At 36.6% G+C, this 14,605-nt stretch overlaps 1 protein-coding gene across 2 annotated transcripts in view; it reads left to right on the top strand.

Moving 5' to 3' along the window:
- Positions 1-10,982, top strand: part of myo10 (myosin X) — a 134,243-nt gene extending 123,261 nt beyond the window's left edge. For both annotated transcript variants that reach the window (XM_037787266.1, XM_037787267.1), the window contains exons 31-41: positions 3,273-3,415; positions 3,652-3,843; positions 3,967-4,124; positions 4,543-4,666; positions 4,830-5,127; positions 5,258-5,465; positions 5,717-5,853; positions 5,992-6,112; positions 7,241-7,726; positions 8,652-8,843; positions 9,032-10,982. In XM_037787266.1, the coding sequence (XP_037643194.1) occupies positions 3,273-3,415; positions 3,652-3,843; positions 3,967-4,124; positions 4,543-4,666; positions 4,830-5,127; positions 5,258-5,465; positions 5,717-5,853; positions 5,992-6,112; positions 7,241-7,726; positions 8,652-8,843; positions 9,032-9,142 (2,170 nt within the window). In that variant the 3' untranslated portion in view covers positions 9,143-10,982. The remainder of the gene's footprint in view (positions 1-3,272; positions 3,416-3,651; positions 3,844-3,966; positions 4,125-4,542; positions 4,667-4,829; positions 5,128-5,257; positions 5,466-5,716; positions 5,854-5,991; positions 6,113-7,240; positions 7,727-8,651; positions 8,844-9,031) is intronic.
- The last annotated feature ends 3,623 nt before the right edge of the window (positions 10,983-14,605 follow it).

The following is a 14,605-nucleotide window of genomic DNA, read 5'->3' as shown; positions in this document are numbered from 1 at the left end:
AAAAGTAAATTTGAAAAATTTCAGGAAAATAAGTAAATTTGAAAAATTTCAGGAAAAAAAGTCATAGTATAGTATGTCGAAAAATTTCAGGAAAAAAAGTAAATTTGAAAAATTTCAGGAAAAAAAGTCAAAGTATAGTATGTTGAAAAATTTCAAGAAAAAAAGTCAAAGTATAGTATATTGAGAAATTTCATGAAAAGAAGTCAATTTTAAAAATTTCATGAAAAAAAGTCAATGTTGAAAAATTTCAGAAAAAAAGTAAATTTTAAAAATTTCAGGAAAAAAAAGTCAATTTGAAAAATTTCAGGAAAAAAAGTCAAAGTATAGTATACTGAGAAATTTCATGAAAAGAAGTAAATTTTAATAATTTCATGAAAAAAAGTAAATTTGAAAAATTTCAGGAAAAAAGTCAAAGTATAGTATGTTGAAAAATTTCATGAAAAAAAGTCAAAGTATAGTATATTGAGAAATTTCATGAAAAGAAGTCAATTTGAAAAATTTCATGAAAAAAAGTCAATTTGAAAAATTTCATGAAAAAAAGTCAGTATGGTATGTTGAAAAATTTCATGAAAAAAGTCAAAGTATAGTATGTTGAGAAATTTCATGAAAAAAGTCAATTTTAAAAAATTCATGAAAAAAAGTAAATTTGAAAAATTTCATGAAAAAAAGTCAATTTTAAAAATGTCATGAAAAAAAGTCAAAGTATAGTATATTGAGAAATTTCATGAAAAGAAGTCAATTTTAAAAATTTCATGAAAAACGTCAATTTTAAAACTTTCAGGAAAAAAAGTAAATTTGAAAAATTTCAGGAAAAAAAGTCAAAGTATAGTATGTTGAAAAATTTCAGGAAAAAAAGTCAAAGTATAGTATACTGATAAATTTCATGAAAGAAGTAAATTTTAATAATTTCATGAAAAAAAGTAAATTTGAAAAATTTCAGGAAAAAAAGTAAATTTGAAAAATTTCAGGAAAATAAGTAAATTTGAAAAATTTCAGGAAAAAAAGTCATAGTATAGTATGTCGAAAAATTTCAGGAAAAAAAGTAAATTTGAAAAATTTCAGGAAAAAAAGTCAAAGTATAGTATGTTGAAAAATTTCAAGAAAAAAAGTCAAAGTATAGTATATTGAGAAATTTCATGAAAAGAAGTCAATTTGAAAAATTTCATGAAAAAAAGTCAATTTGAAAAATTTCATGAAAAAAGTCAAAGTATAGTATGTTGAGAAATTTCATGAAAAGAAGTCAATTTTAAAAAATTCATGAAAAAAAGTCAATTTGAAAAATTTCATGAAAAAAAGTCAGTATGGTATGTTGAAAAATTTCATGAAAAAAGTCAAAGTATAGTATGTTGAGAAATTTCATGAAAAAAGTCAATTTTAAAAAATTCATGAAAAAAAGTCAGTATGGTATGTTGAAAAATTTCATGAAAAAAAGTCAATTTTAAAAATGTCATGAAAAAAAGTCAGTATGTATTTTGAAAAATGTCATGACAAAAGTCAAAGTATAGTATATTGAGAAATTTCATGAAAAGAAGTCAATTTTAAAAATTTCATGAAAAAAGTCAATTTTAAAAATTTCATGAAAAAAAGTCAAAGTATAGTATATTGAGAAATTTCATGAAAAAAGTCAATTTTAAAAATTTCATGAAAAAAGTCAAAGTATAGTATGTTGAAAAATTTCATGAAAAAAAGTCAAAGTATAGTATGTTGAGAAATTTCATGAAAAAAGTCAATTTTAAAAATGTCATGAAAAAAAGTCAGTATGTATTTTGAAAAATGTCATGAAAAAAGTCAAAGTATAGTATATTGAGAAATTTCATGAAAAGAAGTCAATTTTAAAAATTTCATGAAAAAAGTCAAAGTATAGTATGTTGAAAAATTTCAGGAAAAAAGTCAAAGTATAGTATGTTTAGAAATTTCATGAAAAAAGTCAATTTTAAAAAATTCATGAAAAAAAGTCAAAGTATAGTATATTGAGAAATTTCATGAAAAGAAGTCAATTTTAAAAATTTCATGAAAAAAGTCAATTTTAAAAATTTCATGAAAAAAAGTCAAAGTATAGTATGTTGAGAAATTTCATGAAAAAAAGTCAATTTTAAAAATGTCATGAAAAAAAGTCAGTATGTATTTTGAAAAATGTCATGACAAAAGTCAAAGTATAGTATATTGAGAAATTTCATGAAAAGAAGTCAATTTTAAAAATTTCATGAAAAAAAGTCAAAGTATAGTATATTGAGAAATTTCATGAAAAAAGTCAATTTTAAAAATTTCATGAAAAAAGTCAAAGTATAGTATATTGAAAAATTTCATGAAAAAAGTCAAAGTATAGTATGTTGAAAAATTTCATGAAAAAAAGTCAAAGTATAGTATATTGAGTAATTTCATGAAAAAAGTCAATTTTAAAAATTTCATGAAAAAAGTCAAAGTATAGTATGTTGAAAAATGTCATGAAAAAAGTCAAAGTATAGTATGTTGAAAAATTTCATGAAAAAAGTCAATTTTAAAAATTTCATGAAAAAAGCATGTTGAAAAAGTGATTAAACATTCATAACATGATATGTCGTAAAAATTCATAGTACAGTATGTTGCATGAAATAATCAGAATCAGAATCAGAATCTTGTTTATTGACAGGTGTATCAGGTATACATTAGGAATTTGCTTTGGTTTGTTTGTGAAAATAAGCAGAAAAAATAACAATAGAAAAGTTAAAAATGTTAAAATAAAATAAGAAATGTTACCAATATACAATATAAGCTAATAAAAACGTCATAAAATATATTATGACTTTTTTCAATGTTGAAAAAAGTCATAATATATTTTATCAAAAAAATCATAGTATGGTATTTCAAAAAGAGTTCAAATTCACAGTATAGTTCATCGAAAAAGTAATAAAAGGCCATAGTATATTAGGTCATAAAATGTCATAGTATGTCGAAAAAAGTCCCAAAAAATTCACATTATAGTATGTCGAAATTTTTTTCAAAAAGTCATAGTAAATGTGCCAAAAAACGTAATAAAAATGTTGTGGTATAGTATGTTGTGAAAAATAAAAAACTAAGTCATAAGTTAATAAGTCGAAAAAAAATCATATAGTTATAGCTTAATATTTCTAAGAAAGTCATAATATAGTCTGTCGAAAAAAGTCAAAACAAAACATAATATAGTATGTTGAAAAAATGTCATGAAAATTCATAGTACAGTATGTCATAAAAAGTTATACTTGTTTTTCTATCTTCTTTTTATGACCATTAACCGCATTTCTGAACCGTCACAGGCCGAACTCCTTCGTCATGATCACGGCGAACCGCGTGCTGCACTGCAACGCTGACACGCCGGAGGAAATGCACCACTGGATCACTCTGCTGCAGCGCTCCAAAGGAGACACCCGCGTCGATGGCCAGGAGTTCATCATCCGAGGTGAGTCGACGTCCCTTCACTCTTCATGCCTTTTGAGGGGCCTCGAGTGCAGGAGTCCATCCTAGAATGCATTGAAGCAGAACACAAATAGATCAGATTTACAGCAGCAGAGCAACAACACATAATAACTTCCCCATTCAACATTTTGGGAAACAATTGACAGGTTGAACTGTAATTAAGTGCTTTCACTTGCTGCTTTCACCTTTTGTGATGTCTGATTCCTTTAATTCCACCAGGCTGGTTGCACAAAGAGTTGAGGAACAGTACGAAAGCCTCACTGAAGCTGAAGAAGCGCTGGTTCCTGCTTACCCACAATTCCCTGGACTACTACAAGAGCTCAGAACGCAACGCCCTGAAGCTGGGAACGCTGGTGCTGAACAGCCTCTGCTCGGTGGTTCAACCGGATGAAAAGGTCTTCAAAGACACCGGTAAGAAAAGAAAATAGCACTTGACTTAAATCTCTTTCTCACAGACAGAAACAACTGTACCTTTGCCATGTCGTTTAACGTAACACTTCTTTGGGCTCTTCTTGTCGTCATCCTTTTTGACAGGCTACTGGAACGTGATCGTGTATGGCCGTAAACACTCGTACCGACTCTACTGTAAGCTGCTGAATGAGGCCACGCGTTGGGCCAACTCCATCCAGAACGTCATCGACACCAAAGCTCCCATCGACACGCCGACCCAGCAGCTCCTCCAGGACATCAAGGTAGGAAACTGTTTTTAACCGTAAAGCCGACGGAGACGTGTGTGGAAGCTCCGTCCATGTCTTTGTAGTTCCCAACAGAAGCTAAAAGAGGGCGAATGGGCAGAACACAGTAAACACTTACAGCCATAAACATATATACGTATATATATACGATCATAAACGTTTGAATATAAAACAGGCCAGTCTTGCCCTGTCCAATATGGCGCCCACGTTGACGTGCGATCCAGGAGTCAATGCGGCGTCTATGCATATACTGTATGTCTATGCTTACAGCAATCATAATTCAGGTCTCACTGACTTACACTATTACAATGACACCTGCTGCACGAGAGTCCAATGTCAGACCGACGTGAGGCAGTAAAGCCACAGATAATCAGCAGAGCGTCGTATTGACGTCTGGCTCCTCTGCTCTCTGCAGGAGAACTGTCTGAACTCGGAGGTGGTGGAGCAGATCTACAAGAGGAACCCCATCCTCCGCTACAGCCACCACCCGCTGCACTCGCCGCTGCTGCCACTGCCCTACGGAGACATCCACATCACTGGTGAGTCACTCAGACAAACAAAGAAACAGCTCTATGTTATTATAAAGAAATATAGATGTATTTCTAGGGGGTTCAGTGAGCCCTTTGAACCAACGCAAACTGCGCCTGTGACATTACATACCATCCATCACATCATTAACCTCTTCCCCTCCGCCCCGCTCAGCTCTGAGAAACAGGAGCTACTCGACCCTGCAGGACGAAGCCCTCAAAGTGTTCAGCTCTCTGCAGCACCTGGAGGGCGTGGCCGACCCGGTGCCCATCATCCAGGGCGTCCTGCAGACCGGCCAGGAGCTCAGACCGCTGCGGGACGAGCTCTACTGCCAGCTGATCAAGCAGACGGTGCGGCCGCCGCAGCCCGCCAGCCCCGGGAACCTCTGCAGCTGGAAGATCCTGGCCTGCATGTCCTGCACCTTCATCCCGACCAGGAGCGTCCTCAGATACCTCAAGTTCCACCTGAAGAGGTATGGGCATGTTAACAGATGGATGGAGACAGGTTGGGTCTGGTTTTTGGGGAGGAACTTTTCTCTATAGATCAATCTACAGACTCTCACTCACACTGACCAATCCGAACCGCTCTCTCTCTCTCCGCAGGACTCGAGAGCTCCTCCCCGGCTCGGAGATGGATCGTTACGCTGCCTTCGCCCTCAACTCCCTGAGGAAGACTCGAGCCAGGGAGAACGTCCCGTCGCAGGAGGAGATCCGCTCCATCGTGGCCCGGCAGGACATGAGCACCACCGTCCACTGCCACGGAGGAGGCTCCTGCAAAATCACCATCAACTCACACACGACAGCCGGAGAGGTGCGGCAACAATATTAAACATTTCCAGACATTACCGATCCCCCACTAATACCTCCCTCTTCTTCTTTCATGCAACACTTTCCATTTAAGTTTAATTTAACTTTCCTCTTCCTAAAGTCTCTCCCGTTTCTTTTCTTCCTAAATATATATACCATTATTCATCTGATCTGCTCATGTTAGAACATGTAGTTGTGGATTATTAGGCAGCGGCTCTAAAGATAGTGTTGGTTGATTGTATCTGTGTGTGTCAGGTGGTGGAGAAGCTGATCCGAGGCCTGGCCATGGAGGACAGCAGGAACATGTTCGCTCTGTTTGAACACAACGACACCACAGAGAAAGCCATCGAGAGCCGCATGGTGGTAGCCGACGTGCTCGCCAAGTTTGAAAAGTAAGCGTTGCGGTGTCGTCTGTGCGCGTTTGTCAGTGTACGCGTTTGTGTCTGAAGCAGACAAATGCTTATGAACTCTCTCTCTCTCTCTCTCTCTCTCTCTCTCTCTCTCTCTCTCTCTCTCTCTCTGGTCTCCAGGCTTTCAGCCAGCCCAGACGAACACAACACTGGCTGGAAGTTTTACTTCAAGCTCTACTGCTTCTTGGACACGGACAACGTTCCCAAAGACAGCGTGGAGTTCGCCTTCATGTTTGAACAAGTAAGACGTAAACCAAACCAGCATTTTTCTTTAGTGCCGAGCCGTCAGACTGACAGATGATCCGTCCAAGTTTAATATCTAATCTGAGTTTCAGCTAACAGGTATTTTCATTATTGATTAATCTGCTGATTACTTACTCAATTATTTGGTCTTTAAATCACAATCACAGTTTCCTAAAGCAGAAGGTTCCGTATTCCTTATTTTGTTCGACCTTGAGTTCAAATCACAAAGATATACATTTTTTATGAACATTACATGACTTTAATTTTCTGTCGACTAACTGATTTATTGACTAATTGCTGAATCTGTAATAGAAATTTGATAAATTATATATAATATATATATTATATATAAATATATATATTATATATATAAATATATATATATAATATAATTTATATATTATATATTATATAATTTATCAAATTTCTATTACAGATTCAGCAATTAGTCAATAATATATATATTATATATATATATGATACATGATATATATTATGTATTATATATATATAATATATATATAATACATAATATATATATATATATATGATATTTATATATATTATATATATACTATAAATATAGTATATATATATATACATTATATATTATATATATATATTATATATATTTATATAAATATATAAAAAAATAATAAAAATTATTTAGAATATATTTTATTTAACTTTTTTTTTCAAAATATTTTTTTTGTTTCAACCAAAACATTATCACGAGTTTGTATTGAGCAGGGGTGGGTATTTATTCCGGACACATATTTATTTATATGTGTCCGGTGAGAACCAGCTAATGTTCTAATAAAGCAGCTTTGTGTTGATTAAAAACACTGGTGCGTTTGAGCTTCTTTAATATTCTTTCCTCAAAGCAAGGCACTGAAAAACATGTGTTTCGGGTATTGTACATAAACCTACAGTTGGTAGTATTAGTACCAGTATTGCTCATCAGGTAAATCAGGTATCTTGGGAGTTGTTATATTTCATGTGGGCCTATTATAGTTTCAGAATGCCGGCTTTGACAGATATATAACTAGAAACAGAAGCTTACTTACTGAGGCAGTTGTTCTGGAAGCTGTCACTATCTTACATGTTCTCCGTGTGCTGTCCAAAGGCCCACGAAGCCGTCATCCGTGGTCAGTACCCGGGCCCTGAGGAGACTCTTCAGTTCATGGCTGCCCTGAGACTCCAGTACCTCCAGGGAGATCAAGGCTCCCAGGCCAGCGTCCCCGAAATGTCCCAGGTGTTCCCCATGGTGCGGTTGCGGGCCCGGGTGCAGAACTCGGCCAAGACGTTCGCCCCGGGCGCCGGCTCGGTGGCCGACCGCTCTGGGGGGACGTCGTCGTCGGAGAGGAAACGCTCGAGCTTCCTGGAGGGAACGCTGAGGCGGAGCTTCAGGAGCGGCTCGCTGAGTCGGCAGAAGCTGGAGGAAGAGAACAGCCTGGAGGCGTGGATGAGGGAGGAGGCGGCGGCGGTGAGAACCAGCGTGATGGACAAGTGGAAGAAGCTGCAGGGGATGAACCAGGAACAGGCCATGGTCAAGTACATGACGGTGGCGAAGGAGTGGCAGGGATACGGATCCACTCTGTTCAACGTGGAGGTGAGGACGGGATTAATGTTTAAAGGTCCCATATTGGGCTAATTTTCAGTTTCATTCTTGTATTTTAACTAAAACATGTTTACATGCTGTAATGTTAAAAAAAACAACTTTATTTTTCTCATACTGTCTGTCTGAATATACCTGTATTCACGCTCCGTCTAAAACGCTCCGTTTTAGCACATTTCAACGGAATGCAACGGAACTGCGTTGCTAGGCAACAGCAAGTGTCCATGTTTACTTCCTGTCAGTTGATGTCATTCACATACACTGCAACCAGGACAATAAACTGGGCCACATTTAGAATGTTTACATTTAAAAATGTAAAATGGTCTAAATATTGTATATTTGTGACATCACAAATGGACAGAAATCCTAACGGCTTGTTTCAAATGCACAGTTTCTGAATACGGGCTGTTTGTATTTCTCTATGGATTGAGCATTTTGATACTTTCACAGTATTTATATATCACTTCAACCTGCTTTATAATAAAAAAAACTTTTTACAATATGGGACCTTTAATAAAAGAATCATATTTTAAATGTCAGTCTGCTCGCTTGTTGGGTCCCTTGTTTGAATATTTTGTTACATTCTGTCAAATTTTATGAAATTATTTTTTAATTCTTCACTTTATTTTATTATTTATTTATATAATTTTAAAACAAATAATAGACATTTCAAACTCCAAAACTCCAACAGACTGTATTAATAATAATATTTGTGTTGGAATACCGGCAAACATTTTACATCTGAAAGAAATGACGATTATTGTTGGGAATTATTGGAATTTATTTTTTTTTTTAAATTGCGGAGAATTAAAGGAAATACGTATTTAAAAGCAAACTGGGTAATGATTTCATGTTCCAACATTTAAAATCAAAATGTGAATCTGACCATCATACCTGCTTGTTTCTGCTCGTTGTTTAGTGTCGGGACGGAGCGTTCCCCTCCGAGCTTTGGCTGGGCGTGAGCCGGGAGGCCATATCGGTGTACAAGCGAGGGGAGCCGTGGCCTCTGGAGGTTTTCCCGTATGAACAGATCCTCTCCTTCGGAGCTCCGCTGGCCAACGCCTACAAGATCACCATCGAGGGCCGAGAGATTGTCTTTGAAACGCAAATGGTTCGTACGACAACACAAACTTTTGAAATAAATCAAATCATTTTACAATTAGCCAACGCCTCATATTCACATGTCAAAGTTCATCTCACAGATTTAGGAGAGCATGCAGACGATGAAATGAAACACCAACCTTTGATCTTGAAACATCATGAACTGTATAAACGCTTCCTCTTCCTCTTCCTCTGCAGGTCATGGACATCGCCAAGCTGATGAAGGCCTACATCAGCATGATCGTCAAGAAGCGCTACAGCAACTGTCAGTCCGTCAGCAGCCACGGCAGCCAGTGTAGTGCCTGGTGAACTCCGCCCCTATTAACCTTTGACTTTATGGCCACATGCCTGAAGTGCCGCGGAGGGTCAGGCTTGGCCGTCGTGTGGACGCCCGTCCTCGGCGCTCTGGAGAGAGAGGCAGCTCGTACATTTGACACGTCAGACTGACTCTGTGAATGCTGGAGACGAACCACGATGCTCTTAATGTTAATTATTTTGACTGGTTTCATTCCAAAACATGAAACATCCACACCTGATAGATCACAACTTATAAAAGAAACACAGTCAGCAGTTGTTTCAAGCAGGTAGGATAAAGCTGTTATTGGAGTCCACAAGGCTTCGCTCTGCTAAAGTTCACACACAGAACAATTTGATAACCGTGACAGACTAGAAACCAGCTAAACCTCTAGAGATTATCATGATGATAAGACATCTGATTGTAAGCAGGTTCCAGTGCTGAGAAGGTCGAGGGATGACGCCCATAATCAAACACAAGTTTTCAGAAAATCCAACAAAGCAACTACTTGAGTCGTGTAACTTTACACTGACGAAAACCAGGAGCCCTGCTTGATAAATCAACCTCAATGTCCTTAATTGTAAGTAAATTACAGTTTCATTAATTTGCCTCCTACAAGAACCTTGAATCTAAGGTTTTATGAACAGGATGACATCCTCAGTATTATCAAAGTTTTTACAGTGAAACAATCTGTTATCTCTTAAAATGTGCATGTAAAAGACGGTCTAAGACACATGAGAAACCCAGATTGTTGCCGGGGGACCAAACAAGCATATCATTATTAAGAAAATTACATTATATGCAGGAGTTTTTTAACCGTACAGGACTGACTGTTTTGGGTAATAATGTTTCCGTTAACAAAACTTAACAAAACAGAGAATTCCCCAGCATGCCAACATATAAAAACATGCACTGAAGGTCAAAAAATACCTATTTTTCAGGGCAGGGAGGGTACTGTACACAGTACTGTACTGTACTTTGTTATTGTTATCTATAGTGGATGTTTGCATAAAAACACACAATTCAAAATGATTATGATTATTTAACTATTTGCTTTGATTAAAAAAAATCTTGGCAAGCTGCTTAGATCTTAGGTCATAATTCAACTCTCTATGATCTATTTTATATTGATGTGAACACACCTCCTTCAGACAACTGGATTTATTCAAGTTTCTCACCCAAAACTACATTGAACACATCATGATAACGTTATAATTTGCCTTTGAACGCCTAATAACAATAACTCAATGGCACCTCCGTTAACGTTTGTATCTCCGGTATTTAGCCAGTCAGGACTGTGCTGCCCACCGGCTGCTAACCGCTAACGTACCACCAGTGGTACGTGTACCATAGTTTGAGAAACCACTGGACTAAGACAACACAATGTTGTGTTTAAGAGCAAAACACAGAAGTGTATCAACGTATATTAGTCAAATATCAACATAAAACCGCATTAAAGTCAAAGTGATTAGACAATAACAAAAAAGATACAACAATTTCTCCTCCTACTGGGCTCCTGAAACAGCCAAATACAACAACAAGTTCAACTTCTCCACAGTTTCTCAGACCAAAGAAAACCAGCTGAAAGGTTTAACCCATTCAGTCAGAGTTTACTCTGGAGGTGCGGATGTGTCTTGTTTTGGAATAAATCGGTTAATTTCTTCTTGATGCTAATGTGCTGTGACACTACAAGGACTGTTGTTGTTGTTGTTGCAGGATGGGGCTATTTGTTACTGAGGTTTTTTTTTCGTATGACTGTTTCGGTGTGTGTGAGTGTGAGTTTTGAGAGAGGTGTGTCTACATGTCTGAATGTAAAAAGCAAAAAAAAAAAAAAAAAAAGCAGAGAAGATAAAGAAAATAGTTAAAGCCTTTTCCTCTGCTTTGAAACACTCTGGGACTTGACCTTCTATACAAACCTTCTCTAGGATGATCTGTTCACTGTAAATAATATGCAACTGTACTCGTCTGAAGCATTTCAAGTTTGGGACTCATTGTTTGGATTGATTTGCTGATGACTGCTGAGGTCACACACAAGTGCCTGTTTAAAGGGATAGTTTGGGTGTTTTGAAGTGGGGTTGTATGAGGTACTTCTCCATAGTGAGTGTATATTACCAACAGTAGATGACGGTCGGCACGCCAACAGCGTCCAGAAACAGACACCAGAGCAGATATGGGGACGGCAGAAAAACATATTTTAGACACCTGAAGAAATTCTTATCTTAAAAAAAAAAATCAATTAATATCCGTTTAAGTCAGGGGTCAACCTTTACTATCAAAAGAGCCATTTTAGGCGGAAAAAAAAAAATCTGTCTGGAGCCGCAAAACATTTGATCATTGTGATGAAGGTAACACAGTTTAGAGTCTAAGTATATAGTATATAAATCTAATGCAGTGAGGGCCAAAGAGACAATGTACTACGGAGTATTAGGGCCACATTGAGGTAAAAAACATCTGAGATTTACAGAATAAAGTCATAAGTTTACGAGAAAAAAGTCGTAACATTACGAGAAAAGAAGTCGTTATATTAGGAGAATAAAGTCAGAACTTTACGAGAAAAAAAGTCGTAATAAAAACTGTATTACTTTGCTCCGGTGCCGGTGCTCCTGTCTGTTTCTCCAAACTGGTGGCATAACCGACCGTCATCTACTGCTATGGATTAGTACTTCACACAACCCCTCTTCAAAACACCCGTACAAATCCCTTTAAGACTAAAGCAGGACGAACTGAACTCAAAAATCAGACTTTTGTCTCATCGATGCCACTCTTGTTCCTGTGTAACCAGAATCTGGAAGGTGCTCCCATGTTCCCTTTAACTTACCAATGTACTTTTACACTGCAGAATCTGTCCAGCTACACAAGTCATTCAAGCTCAAATTTGTTCTCGTGACAAATCTTGTTAATTTCTTAATATCGGTGCATCAATTTTATCACATTTGCTCCTCAAATCAACACTACCACGAAACAGTAGTTTGATTACTTCTTAGCAAAATTTAAAGCGTCAAACCGATATGGCTGCAAAGAGATGTTAATCTCAGGTGTAAATAGGGCTGGGTTTTGAGTTTGTCATACTATATTTATACAGAAGAATATATACTTTTTAATATCTCTGGTTTTATTAGACTATTGTTGGCAATGCTGCAAATTATTTTGCTGCATAGATTTTTATGTGATTTTTGTAAAAAAAAAAGTGATAAAGTACATCATCTAATTTCCCGGATTCACTCAAATCTAACATTCCTGTCTGCTTATTTAGTCCATAAACAGTTTCTAAATTAATTGTATAGAAAATGTACTTTATCGCCACTAAAAGGACTTGTTGTTATCGTTATTGTTGAATTGCAGTGACACAAACATCCCCTTTAACTAAACAGGGGTGTGCAGTCACCTATCACCTTCTAACTGGGATATATATACTGTACATACTTTAATATTTTAGGGATTTTTTTAATGTTTGGAGATTGTTTTTTCTTGCAAAATAGTAACAGACAAAAAAAGAAAACCCTGCACACTAAGATAAAAGTACTCATTCTTCTGTTCCGCTTTTCTTTTGTACATAATTGCTTCACCGCACCTGCAAGATCTTCGAAGAAATTCGTACCCTCCAGATTGTAGCAGAGTTATTGTTTGGCTTTAAAACATTACGCAATGCCCCTTTAAGTAACACAGACTGCAATGATTGGACATTATTGGAAGATGGATGTCGATGCGATCACTCAGATTTGAGTTGGGATGACTTGCTCAGTTGGACAGTTCACAGTGTAACATTCCTACAACATTTCACCGGAGCTCCGCGGGCGGCAGATCCATCCAAAGACGCGTGTGCAGGTTTTTCTTCCACAGTGCCTTGTTGTATATTGTGTATTTTGTTTTCCATGTGTGGTTTCTTTTTTTTCTGGTATAATGTGCAATGTTATATATATATACAGTATATATATATTATAATCACGTGGCTGTACATTTTATACTGTAAGTCTTTGCCTTCTATTTTTTTTTTCTCCTGAATGATGACCACATGGTGATTCTCTCAAGATTAAAAAAATCTTGTTGTATTTTTCTCTACGCAAACCATCCGACTAACGGTGGATATTTGACGCAATATTGGTATCTTGTTTGTTTGTTTGTTTTTTAATCTGCATTAGCTGTGTTATGTATTGAAAGGATGATTTTAACAATAAATGATTACATATTTGGTCTGAAGTTGCATTCATACACACTTTTTCCTTTATTTTACACAAGACAGAATCAACAGAAGTAGTTTCATGTTTTGAGTACTTTGCAATTAATTACTTTGAGATCAGTTTGGTGGGCCAGTATAATCGCCATTAAACTAACTTTCCTCTGTATCTGACTAACTGGTAATGTCACCTGTTCTTAGGTCCATCCATCCATTTCTGATGCTTCTATTGTCGTCATGGCAGCCGACTCAATCTGGGAAAAAAGCAGTGAGGTCAAGACCAGTGTGCTGAAGTTAGCCAGAGACATACTTGTCATAAAAGTGCTTCTCTGACAAAAAACGTGACTCTTATCGCTGAGATTTCTGAGGAGACGAGTAAGGACTCTCTGATGAACATATGGTGTGGAATTTGTGTGTGTAGTGTCAAAAATGTGACCTCAGCAGCAGTTTCTAAAAGTACTAACTTTTGCTGTCTTCCAATAAAAACTGTCCCAAATTTAACATTGGCCCCTATGGGAACGTAGCCTGGAGTTGCTCTCACTTCCAGGCATTTATCGACAAATGTGTAATTCAGACTGATTCCATAGCTACATGACTGCGACCAGCACAAAATTTCCTACAATTTGATGAAAAAATTATCTATGAAGAGTGAAGGCGAGGGAGCAATTTGTTCGGAAAATTTTCAAAAGATTTTAAAACTTTCCTCCACTCTAGCTGTGATGTCACGCACTCTAGCTTTTAACGACCCACGCAATACACACCCATTATAAAATGTGAAACGTTCTGAAAATTTAACAAAACGTAAATTGCGATTTCGTGAAAATCGTGATAGCTATCAAAATGCCCATTTGGCCCAATAAAGTCCCAAGTCTCATGATCCATTTAAACTTTTAATCATGTTTGTAGGTTAACGTATGGCGACTCTGTATGGCCCCAAAGAGGAGTGTTTTTGAGCTATCTTCCCGTCGATTTTCCATTCATTCCTATGGAGCAAAAAAATCACGCTTTTGCGCCATTTTTTCGGAATGCGCTGCGCGAATCTCTTAGAAAAGTCGTAGCACACGATTCACGATCTTTACGCACGTTTTTTTTTTGCCTTGTGCTTACAGCCACACTGGAATAATTCACAACTCCTAGCAGTGACATTATAGGAACTGTGTTGCTAGGCAACAGCTTGGGTTCATGTTTACTTTCTGTCAGCTGATTTCATTCACATACACTGCAACTGGAAATAAACTGGGACACATTTAAATGTTCTATATATGGTAGATTTGTGACATCACAAATGTACAGTAATCCTGAC

Source organism: Sebastes umbrosus, chromosome 12 (genome assembly GCF_015220745.1).
Source record: "Sebastes umbrosus isolate fSebUmb1 chromosome 12, fSebUmb1.pri, whole genome shotgun sequence".
Taxonomy (NCBI): domain Eukaryota; kingdom Metazoa; phylum Chordata; class Actinopteri; order Perciformes; family Sebastidae; genus Sebastes; species Sebastes umbrosus.
The sequence above is the reverse complement of the archived record's forward strand: the minus strand, read 5'-3'. Positions and strand labels throughout refer to the sequence as shown.